General features: G+C 37.9%; 2 protein-coding genes across 2 annotated transcripts; both read right to left on the bottom strand.

Annotated features, from left to right (window-relative positions):
* Nucleotides 1-1799: 1799 nt before the first annotated feature.
* On the bottom strand, nt 1800-10232 carry LOC131995050 (uncharacterized). The gene is made up of 2 exons (XM_059362710.1): nt 9602-10232; nt 1800-2843 (listed from the first exon to the last, which is right to left on the bottom strand). Exon 2 carries the CDS (start codon nt 2765-2767, stop codon nt 1958-1960), a length of 810 nt encoding a protein of 269 aa, XP_059218693.1. The 5' UTR covers nt 2768-2843; nt 9602-10232; the 3' UTR covers nt 1800-1957.
* Nucleotides 3904-8063, bottom strand: LOC106083237 (uncharacterized). The gene is made up of 2 exons (XM_059361447.1): nt 4021-8063; nt 3904-3970 (listed from the first exon to the last, which is right to left on the bottom strand). The coding sequence occupies exons 1-2, from the start codon at nt 8061-8063 to the stop codon at nt 3904-3906; spliced, it is 4110 nt and encodes a 1369-aa protein (XP_059217430.1).
* Nucleotides 10233-12224: the final 1992 nt, after the last annotated feature.

Below are 12224 nucleotides of genomic sequence, written 5' to 3'. Positions count from 1 at the left end.
CAATTGATTTTGATGTATAATATAACTCCAAATCGGAACATATATGGAAGCTATATCTAAATCTGAACCGATTTGTTTCAAAAATGTTAAAAATTTCCATAAGCTTGATAGGCTTTACCTATAAAACCACCAACCATGACAGGTTTAAATAGTTTTCACAAGAATATATAGGAGCGCTGAACACACGGACAGGCAGGTGCATGATTATGGCTAAACGAACACTTTTTATACCCATCACCATAGGAAGGGGGCATACTAATCTAGTCATTCCATTTGTAGCACCTCGAAATATTGATCTAAGACCACATAAAGTATATATATTCTTGATCGTCTCGACAGTCTGAGTCGGTGTAGCCATGTCCGTCCGTCCGTCTGTCGAAATCACTATAGCGATCGAACGCGTAAAGCTAGCTGTTTGAAATTTTGCACAGATATTAACTATTGATGTAGGTCCTTGGGAATTGTGAATGGGCCATATCGATTCAGAGTTTGAATGAACATTGGATTTCGATTTAGCTTCAATTTTTCACATTGTGTTCAGTTAGAATTTCCAACAACTGTGTCAAGTACGGTCCAAATCGGTCTATGACCTGATATAGGTCCCATATAAACCGATCTCCCGATTTGACTTCTTGAGACTCTTGAGACTGGAAGCCGAAATTTTTTCCGATTTGGCTAAAATTTTGCTAATAGTGTTCTGTTATGACTTCCAACAACTGTGCCAAGTACGATCTAAATCAGTTTATAGCCTGACATAGGTCCGATTTAAACTCTCGATTTGACATCTTCAGAGCCTCGGAGCCTCAATTTACCCCCGATTTGGTTGGATTTCTGTTACGATCGTGCCAACTACGATTTAAATCAGCCTGTACACTGACATAGCTCCCCATTAAACCGTTCTCCCTGATTCGCCAGAAACGTTGGTACATAAACTTTACATATCCTTCAACTGAGTTCCTTTGTGTTAGTTTGTAACTGAATCCATAGTGGTGGCTTGTCAAGATTCATCCCGGCCTTACTTGGCACATTCTTACCTCATTTATTTCAAACACTTCTTCTGCCTTTTATCAATAATTCTCTTAAATCCTTCCCATATCAAATTAATGAACATGAAATTCTATTAAGAATTTAATATTATCCTCTGAGGTTTCCTTATCCGCTAGTGTTTAGAAATGCCACACAAGTAATTTGAGGTCATACTACGACCAATGGCTTTTATCGAATCGAAGCCGCCATCATTGAATGTTATTTGCTTCAAAACTTTCCTTTTATACCATTCACAAATCAATTCAATTAAAATTAAACTTTCTTCCATTTGCTGTTTCACCTTCTCTCCGACGAGTCCCTCATCTTGTTACTGCCTTTGCATGGCAAATAGTGAACTTTTGCCATGACTTTTCGCCGACTAGAATTGAAATGCATTTGAATGATTATATTCTAAAGAACTGTTTGATGTAATATTTGTTCATTTAATGAAAATTGAATTGGGCTTGTACAAATCCAGGGTAGGCTTTAACTGTAATGGACTGTATGTAGGTAAATTAAGGGCTCCCAGATTTGTAAGCAGTTTCAACGAAATAAAATGGAATAAAAAATGCAGTATTTTAGAATTCAGTTCCAGTATGTAAGTTTATTGTGGACAGCGGCAGCTTACCAGTTCAGATGATTATGCACAAGTAAACTTAAAATACAAAGCGTCAGGCAGACATACTGATTTAGAACATACAACAATTAGTTTAAGTTAATTCAGCAAAGAAAGGGACAACATGTTAACTTAAATTGAGTAAAAGCTTTCTTCATATGACAAAGAAAGGGTTTAAGGTGACCGCTTTGTTTAATTAATGGTATCTAAGAATTCAATTCATTAAGTATTTCAGTTAATTCATTTCTTAATTTCTAAAGTTCAATAATTTGTAGAACGGAGTTCAACATGCCGCCTCCCTTGCAGCATTGCAATTTAGTACGTACAAGCTCCGGATATAATCCAACCGAAGATGGTGCTTTGGGCTATGGGCATGGACGAGGAGGTTTGAATCATGCCAGCCAGAAGTATTTTGGACAATTGATCATTTCCAATTATAATTTCAATGTCCGACGGCTTGAAGAAGTGCGGGTCAGCTAACGTGGTGATATGATCGTATATAGATTGCAATTCTTTCTCAACAGTATCTTTGGGCAGAGGAATGTCGAACTTGGATTTGACAATTCCAGTTATTTGTATTTTAACTGAGGGATCATGATAGGACTGCAGAGTAACAGTGCAGAAATCAGTGTGTTCTTTCCGTGTAGTCTGAAGATGTAGCCGCTGAACCATTGAACGCAATATGAAGGTCTGTATTCCACCAGAGTTTAGCATCAGCCGAATTTTATCAGGACCGTTTGTAGTCAGAGCACGTGCCAAAGCTGTAGGAGAAAATACATGTGATTTCGATCGCTGACTTAACCTTTCATGTACGGATGGTTTTGGCGAACGGTGGCGTCTCATATTGGATGTTCTCCGTGAACTGGAAGGGGTTATGGAGCGACGTCCAGAAGACGAGTTCTGGGAGCTTGATGGCTTCGGATGGTTGTTTTGCCATGAAGAGTAGTTCTGCTGGCTAGCTTTCCTCTTATTATTATTATCCGTATGAAGCATGGTGTGGTGGTTGTTATTGCAAACCAAGCATGTTTTTCGGGAAGGGCACCAATCACGAGTATGGGCCGAGCAAAGGCATTTAAAACAGAACCCTTTATCCTTGACTACCTTCCGCCGCTCGAAGACATCCATTTTGTTAAATTGAAAGCAATTTTTCAGTGCATGCCTTTGATGGCAGATGCGGCACTTTGGTAGACTATTTGCAGAGCTGTAAACGTAAAATTTATTAAGTTGTGAACGGATGTGGAGAATACTAATATTAGGCAGTGGGAAGAATGCAGAGTTTGACCAAGGGGCGAGTCAGTAATCCATTTCGAGTTCGTATTTCAGCTACGCGAACATTAGAATCTTGCCCTCTAAAGACCTTTTCTACTCGACCTAGTAACCATTCACTGGGAGGAAGATTGTCCTCCTTAACCACAACGAAGTCGTCAGTTTTCAGATTTTGTTGGACAGACTTCCATTTATATCTTCGCTGAAGCTCAGAAATGTACTCTGTCTTCCATCGCTTTGCAAATTGAATTTGTAAAGCCTTAAGTCTTTGCCATCGATTTATCAGAGTCAAATTATCAGAATAGTCTTCAGGGACAGCGATTAAAGCAGCTCCCCTCAGTAGATGGCCAGGGGTCAATGGAATCAAATCAGTTGGGTCTTCGCTTATAGGGGACAGCGGTCTAGAGTTCAGAATACTTTCGATTCTAACAAGCAGAGTGGAAAATTCCTCAAAAGTAAATTTGATATTAGCAGCAACCTTCCGTAAATGCGTTTTCATGCTCTTTACAGCCGCCTCCCATAAACCTCCCATGTGTGGGGCGTGAGGAGGAATGAAATGCCATGAAAACTCGTGCAAAATATACTTCTCAGAAACCGATCTTTGTACATTTTTCAGAAATGTTTTGTATTCAGCAGATAATGACCTACTCGCGCCAACGAAATTTGTTCCGTTATCAGAAAAAACCTTGCTAGGATATCCTCTTCGCCCAACAAATCGGCTGAAGGTGGATAGGAAGGCCTCAGTTGTAAGTTCGGAGCAGGTCTCCAAATGAACGGCTCGGGTTGACAAACACACAAATATGGCAGCGTATCCTTTTTGCAGTTTCGCATTTCGAAGTCTTGACGTCTTCAACTCAAAGGGTCCCGCAAAGTCTACACCAGTGTGTGTAAATGGTAACGAAAAAGTGCATCGTTCAGGCGGCAGTGACGACATTATTTGAGTGCGAATGCGATGCTTGTATAATGCACAGGTACGACATTTCCTTATACAGTTTTTAACTGCGCTTTTTAAGCGTATTATATAAAATTCCTGTCGAATTGCCCTCAGCATAATCTGGTGCTCTGAATGTAACAACATTTTGTGAGTAAATTCTATAAACAGTTTGCAAAACCGTGATTTCTCTGGTAATATTATCGGATGCCGTTCATTGTAGCTTAAATCAGAATTGGCTAAACGACCATGAACTCGTAACAGTTTGTGTTCATCAAGAATGGGGTTCAAAGTTAAAAGTCGACTTTTAGAACTAATAGGTAAGTTATTCGTAAGCGCTTTATATTCGGAAGGGTAATACATACGTTGAGCCATTTTTATAAGGTTAAGTTTAGTGATAGATATTTCGTCTTTAGTAATACAATCAGTTTCAGGAATGGATTGTTTTTTGCATTTATTTATAAAACGATATACGAAGCAGATGACACGTAAAGCTCGATTGAACGAAGAAAACCGATCCAGTATATTATCAGTTTGTGTCTCGGTGTGAAAAGTGGACGCTTTCCGTTCGAGATCAGGTTCTTTAAATGTAGTTGGTTTCGGCCAAAACTCTGATGATTTTAACAACCATTTTGGGCCATTCCACCAAAGAGAATTATCTTTAAGTTCCGAAGCAGTGCATCCACGAGTTCCTAAATCGGCAGGATTCTCATTTGTTGGAACGTGCCTCCATGTTGCGTTACCAACATTATCCAATATTTCAGAAATCTTATTAGCGACAAATGTCTTCCAATGAAACGGTGGTTTGTCCAACCACGCCAAGGTAATTGTCGAGTCAGACCAAAGATAAATGTCAGTGACGGAAATGTTCATATTTCGACAGATAGACTTTAACAGTTTTGACAGTAATGTGGCGCCGCATAATTCAAGTCTGGGTAAGCTTACAGTTTTTAGCGGTGCTACTTTGCTTTTCGAAGCAAGTAAGTTAGAAGTTCTAATTTCTCCATTCGAAATAGTACAGATATAGATGCAGGCGCAGTATGCTTTCTCAGAAGCATCACAGAACCCATGAATTTGAATCAGTTTTTCAGGGGAATAGTGAATCCAGCGGGGAATCTTGATAGATTCAATTTCAGAAAAGTTTGAAATGAAGTAATGCCATTTTTCAAGCGAGTGCGGTTTGACTTCTTCATCCCAGTCAGTACCATCGATCCACAGTTGCTGCAGAAGAACTTTAGCTACAACCACGATGGGAGCTAACCATCCAGCGGGATCAAATATTTTGGCAACGATAGATAATATTTTCCTTTTAGTAAGTGGGTTGTCAGGGAACTCAATGTTTGAAACACTATAGTAAAAATTGTCAGCCATAGCATTCCATCGAATGCCAAGAGTTTTGGTTTCACTGGTATCCTCAAGCTTGAGGAAATCTTCGTTGAGAAGATCCTCGGGGGGCATTTGTTTAAGAATTTGGGGGTGATTTGCCGTTAACTTTTTTAGTGGAAATCCAGCAGAATTTAGTAAGTCAATGAGTTCTAATAAATAGGATTCTGTTTCCGATAAAGAATGAGAACCAGACAATATATCATCAACATATATTTGATGCTTCAAAATTGATGATGCAACAGGATGACTCGACCTTCCATCTTCGCTTAGTTGCACTAAGGTCCTTATTGCCAAGTATGGAGCACAGTTTACTCCAAAGGTAACAGTTTTGAGACGAAAGTCCGTGATTTTTCCAGTTGAGGAGTTTCGAAATAAAATTCGTTGAAACTCTCTATCTTCTGGGTGTACATATATTTGTCGGTACATCTTTTGGATGTCACCGTTAAAAACATATCTAAAGAAACGCCAACGTAAAATGACATTCATTAAATCGTTTTGTAATATAGGACCAGTGTGCAGAATATCATTCAAAGAACAACCAGTTGATGTTTTCTTTGAGGCGTTAAATACAACTCTAACTTTTGTCGTAGTACGTTCAGGCTTAACGACAGCGTGGTGTGGAAGATAGAAGGATAAATATTTCGATCTCAGGCAAATTTCTGTGGAAACAGTGGGCTCCATATGGTCGAGTTCAAGGTATTCTGATAATACGCTATTATATTCCTTTGCCAGATCAGGGGATTTTTCTAAAGTCTTCTCCATATGAAGATATTGACCCATAGCAGCTCGTCTCGACGATCCGAGAGCTATACTGGGGGGTAAGTCGTGGTGAAATGGTAATCTAACCAAATATCTTCCGTCAGATCGGCGCACAGTAGTAGTCTTGTAAAAATTTTCGCACCAAACATCATCATCCGATAAACTCTTTGATGATGGAATCTCCTCAAGTTCCCAAAATTTCTTTACTTGTTCATTGAGTGTATTAGAGCATGCAACGAAAGATGCGAAAGAAGTTACAGTTCTAGATGGGCCACTTAATATCCAACCAAACTCAGTTTCTTGTGCCAAGAGGTTACCAGATATATTCTTTTGCACCCCAGATTTCAAAATAGACGGGAGAATGTCACTACCCAATAACATGTCTATTTGTGCAGGTTTATAGAAATTGGGATCAGCTAAGTCCATATTTCTCAAATCAGACCAATTGGATATGGTAGTAGTGGAAGACGGCATCAAATGGTTCAAGTTGGAAATTACAACCGCTGTTGCCTTCAGTTTGAACTCAGATTTCCTAGATCTTAGCGTTATATTGCAGAGTTTCGAAGAATTCTCTAAAACAGTGCCACCCAATCCAGAAATCGTCGTAAACGCTTTCTTAGTGGGTATTGAATAACGATTGACAATTCTATTTGAGATAAATGACTCTTGGGACCCTTGATCAATAAAGACTCGAACAGTGAAATTGGTTCCTAAGTGTTCCAAGTCAATTAAAGCGGTTGGCAAAATAGTACAATGACCAGAATGTGCAAAATTCGACTGAACATACGAAATTTGACCAGAATAAGCCTCAGCTGAAGTAGACGGTACGTCTTCATGTTGCGTGTCAACATGGTATGCCGAAACCTGTGTTTGCTGATTACTTGGATTCGTACTATGATTAGACTCAGGGTGCAGTAAAGTGTGGTGAGATCGTTGACATTCTTGACAAAGTTTGTCGCTTCTACAACTTTCAGATTTATGACCATAAGACAAACAGTTTTCGCATATCTTGTTTGTAGCAATAAACTTTCGTTTTTGACCAAGATGCCAAGACTTGAATTTTGGACAAGTGCGCAGGGAATGATTTTGCCCACAGGCCTTACAGGGTCTAAAATTCTGATCAGTTTTAGCGTGATAATTATTCGTTCTTTGTGGAGTCGTTTGTTGGTTTGAGGGTTTCCTCATATCTGATATCGATTCCAACATATCGAGTCGCTTTGAAATAAAATCATCAAGTTGGTTCCAAGTAGGCATTTGCTTATGATCATTTAGGGAGTTTTCCCAAGCAGTCAGAGTTTCTTCAGGCAGCCTTGAAGATACCCAATAAACTAATATGGGATCCCATGAAATAACAGCTATGTTATAAGTTTTAAGAACCGAAAGACAGTTATTAATCGTAAATTGCAAATTCCGCAAAGCTTTCCCCTTCTCAGATGTAACGCGATCACTCTCAAATATCTTCCTAAGTTGGTGGTTGATAAGAATGCGCTTATTCTCGTAGCGCTGTCGCAGTGCTTCCCAAGCCAGTTGAAAATTATTATCGGTTAAACTAAATTGTTTAACAATTTGGTTGGCTTCACCCCGGGTTTTCGACCTTAAGTGGAACAATTTCTGGGCAGGAGACAGTTTTGGATGTTTGATATAAATGGCTGTGAACATATCTCTGAAGCTTGGCCATTTATCATAACCACCGCTAAATAGTTCGGTATCACATGGAGGAACTTTTAGGGAATACCCAGTTTCAGTTTCGGTTTCAATAATCCCAGATGGCCGTGATGACCTATCCATTTTCCCTTGTTCTATATCCATCAAGTCAAGCATTGAAGTCTTACATGCTTTATAGGACCTGCACGACTCGTTAAACTTTGAGTGAATAGATTCCTTTTCCTCCTTAGTTGGACCTGGATCAGTGGTCATTGAATTTTCATAAACTTGGGTCAAAGTGCGCCAACGACGATCTAAATCGTCCAGATCGACTTTCAAACTTGACAACGTATGCTCAGTAACATCGATAGTTGCAAAGTTGGCGCAGAATGTGACCAGCTGGTCAGAAAAGAAGATGAACTTCTTCGATGACATTTTTTTCAGAAAATCTTAACAGTGAACAAACCCCGCACTAGGGCCTAGATAAAATTAATTTTCCGTATAGGAGCGATTACAACAAACTAAGCAATCCCACAAGGAAATGATCAGATCAATTAACAAATAAATATCTCGAAATATATATTTCACAACGAAATGAACAATTCTCCAACTAATAGTAATACCCAAATAGCCTCAATTAACATAAATCTAAATTTTTCTTCAATAGAGCCTTGAAAATGTTTCTCTTCCAAGCTTTGCAGACAATATATATTAAAGAGTTCAACTGAAATTAATGTCTTTCCCCAGTTATATAGATCAATCTTAGTTCAGAAGAATGGTAATAAAGAAAGGCATACAGATATCTCCAAACAGTGCAAATAAGGAAGTCAATTGTACGTGCGAGAATAATAGATCAATGCTGTTCAAATTTATTAAAGAGAAGTCAATTCCAAATCCCAAATAATCCTAAATCCTCGCAAGGCCGCCAAGACCAATTTGTATAATACAGTAGTATGGCCAATACCAGTCGTATGGCGTAGCGAATTAACGGTATTGTAAGTTCGCCTTTGATCCAATAAACTTCCAAGATAAATTTCAGTTGAAAAGTAAAGTAAACGTGAAGGCTGTGGCCTCTTGTTATTGTCCTCCACAAACCTCCAACCAGATTGCCGATTTTGCTAAATTTGGGACATAGATTTCAAATCTATTGGTATTCCTAATCTCTAAACTAGGGTTATTCTAAATGCAAATGGTAACCAACAACAAATTTGGGCATAAACTCAATTTCTCAGAATGAGAAATGACCCAGCGCGTATACTTAGAATATCACACATTCACGATAAATTCAATATAAATAATCTTTCCAAAATTTAATGCAGATAAAAATTGTCGTGTTGCGGGTATGAGCCCAATGACATACAATGGACGGTTTTGTTCTCCCCAAAGGTATCAGTAATTAAATTCAAATTTGCAGCGTATACAAATGAAAAATTGACGAATAATATGTATATATGTCTGTAGAAATAATGATGAGGGTGGCTTTCCCTTGAACATATATCTATCGATATATTCTTTCTTTCCAAAATGTCTCGTTCTTATAATTGATAAGTTTCCGGCCACAAAATCGATGAATCGAAAATTTAGACTGAACACTTTGAAACTTTCCGATAAATTTTACAAAATTCCAGACTAAATTCAATTTCGTAATATGCCTGTTCGTTTATTTTCCCAGTAAAAATCCTCCGGTAAAATTTGCAGGACAGTAGCAATTCTGCTTGCAAATAAAGTACGCGAATGACTTTCGGTAATAATCTTTACAGATTTGCACAAATTCTTAGGTAAACGAACACAGTTAATGCCAACCTGACTCCTTTATGTGCAAATAAAAACTTCTTATATTTGCAACTTTCCGTCTTCAATTTCCTCTATTTCGATTGTAGCACTTTTATATAAAATGTTGGCAACCCTACACAACCACAAATGTTCAAACACTCACCTACTATACCAAATATTCTTGACTGTCAGCCTCTCACCTCTTGCTGCCCTTGTAGAACCATCCATATGTGTGTTCGTCTTGGAATGGATTTTCGTGCACCGTTAGGCAAACCAACAATCATCAATGGTAAACGTCGTCTGTCCAAATTAACAACCAGAATACATGTATTGGAACTTCCTTCACCTCAAGACTGGTTATTCCAAACGGTGCAGAGAACACATCATAAAAAAAAATTCCAACTTTGATAATTTTAGCGCCTCTTTCCCTCTTTCACTTCTTGGTTCACTGTATTTCTCCGTACTTTCTTCAAATTAAATTTCTTTCCGGCTTATTGTGGCAATTTTCAACACTTCTTGATTGACTTCAACAAATTTTCCAAACGTCTCCTTCTTGTAAAACTATGCTTTTGTAAATTCTTTTTAACTATTTAATCTTTTAACAATGTTCTTATTCTTCCTCTTCAGAAATGAACTTTACAGCATCAGTTATTAATCAAAATGACATACCGGCTTTCTAACACTTTACGCAAGCCTCTCTCTTTCCTAAGAATTAAATCGTGTGACAGTAAATGAGGCAAATCCCAATGTACAAAAACAGTGATGCCACATTGGCAATTGATGCTGGGCTTGTGTGTCAGTTTTCCGGATCGGATATATAAAGTTGAAAATCTGGTCGTATTGATGTCGGTCTTGTGCGTATAATCAAATTGGCAATGAAATCGATATTTCATGAAACTTTTTAAATATTGTTGTATAATTTATACAAACAATGGATAGGGTATTTCTTGGATAGCGTTGTCGATTTCTGAAAATGGGTATCCGGCAACCCTGTGCAATATTATAAAAACAATAAAAGAGAATATATTTGGACATGCGCAGTGCACTTGGCCACTCATATGTAATGAAGATGAAGTAAATCAAAGAGATTTGGAGCTATGCTGTTTTTCGTAAAGGCAGCAGCAATTCTAAGGAGAGCAGTGGCAGATCAAAGAGATTTGGAGGTGCGCTGTTACTTATAAAGGCAGCAGCAACTTTAAGAAGAGCAGTGGTAAATCAAAGAGATTTGGAGCTGCGCAGTCACATATAAAAGCAGCAGCAACTTTATGACGAATGCGTAATGGTGCCGATGGTAAGAGATTTAATCCGTGTGTGCGAAATGGCAGCCACTCATCACGCAGTAACACAGCAGGCGGGTGGTATAAGTAAACAAAGAGTGTATTGATGTTAAACGTATGCTTTCAAAGAGATGTCCCTCCTTCAAATAAATGCAACAACATATTATGTACACATGCGATGAGTGTACCAACTCTTTTTTCTATGCAAAGCAAAGACAGAATTGAAATAAAAAACTCCAAAAAAGGGCGGTAAAATGACGATGGCAAACTCTGAGGTGGATCAAGTGGTAAAGACGAAGTAGACGATGACTTTGGCTTTGCTACTTCAATAATTTGCCAATTTCTTTCTCCCTTTCGTCTTGTCTCGTATGATAACTGTTCGGGTGATCGGGGCTGGTGTGTTTTAGGGCATATGTTGACTGAGGTTATGTTTGTGCGGCAAAGTGTGTATGATTCTCTATAGATTTTAGAAGCCAGTGAAGATAATGCCGACTGTCGGTGGTATGTCAGTATGTTAAAGACATAGATGTCAAGAAAAAAATGTTGCAGATTTTACTGACAAGCAAGGTGGATTTTAAAGAGCAAATTTAATTGATTGTAAGAGAGTACTTTTGGTTGTCATCTCTTCCGCGGCTGTTAATATGCGTAAGGGGTTTAACATAGATTTTGCCTATTCTTTTTACTCAGAAGTACGCATATGCCAGAGCGCAGAAAATTATTACCTTATTTTCGTCTTTTTTTTTTTTTTTTTTGGCAATAATTACATACCACGAAATACAACAGCAAATATGATTGAATTTTGATTCTTCTCTTTCTTTTTTTTTTTTTTTTTTTTTATTTTTTAAGAGACCTGTGCTCTTAACATAAATTAGCATACATACATATATGTAGCTATGATGCGGTGCGTTTATTAACGCCAAAATATAAGATTGTTTTTGGTGCGTGTGAAGTACCACGATTTTTATCAAATGAAAGGGTTGCACATGAATACTTAACTGGGCGCTTTCGTGAAAAGCTGTTCTTACACAAGTATTATGTACAAAGAAGATTCGAATGCTTTGACTTTGTGCCACTTTGAACAGATAAACTGAAGTAAATTTTCACTTGTAAATTTTTTTTTCTTTTTTGAATTTCGTAAGTAATTTTACGAAACAAATTCAAAATATTTTCCAACTCCACAATTCCTATCCGTTCACAAAGTAATAAATTTTACATACCTTTTTTCCATTATAAACTTGATGAGGATGATTTGTAAGTGCGGTAATTTATGATATGCGGTGGACGTGATCCAGTTTTTTTTCCAAAAAAAAAAAAAAAAATTATGTTGTTTTAACAGTTCCTCTGACGGCTCGAAGGACCATGTACAAATCCAGGGTAGGCTTTAACTGTAATGGACTGTATGTAGGTAAATTAAGGGCTCCCAGATTTGTAAGCAGTTTCAACGAAATAAAATGGAATAAAAAATGCAGTATTTTAGAATTCAGTTCCAGTATGTAAGTTTATTGTGGACAGCGGCAGCTTACCAGTTCAGATGATTATGCACAAG

Source organism: Stomoxys calcitrans, chromosome 2 (assembly GCF_963082655.1).
Source record: "Stomoxys calcitrans chromosome 2, idStoCalc2.1, whole genome shotgun sequence".
Lineage (NCBI taxonomy): Eukaryota > Metazoa > Arthropoda > Insecta > Diptera > Muscidae > Stomoxys > Stomoxys calcitrans.
Note: the sequence above shows the minus strand (reverse complement) of the source record. Positions and strands in the feature narration are given on the sequence as shown.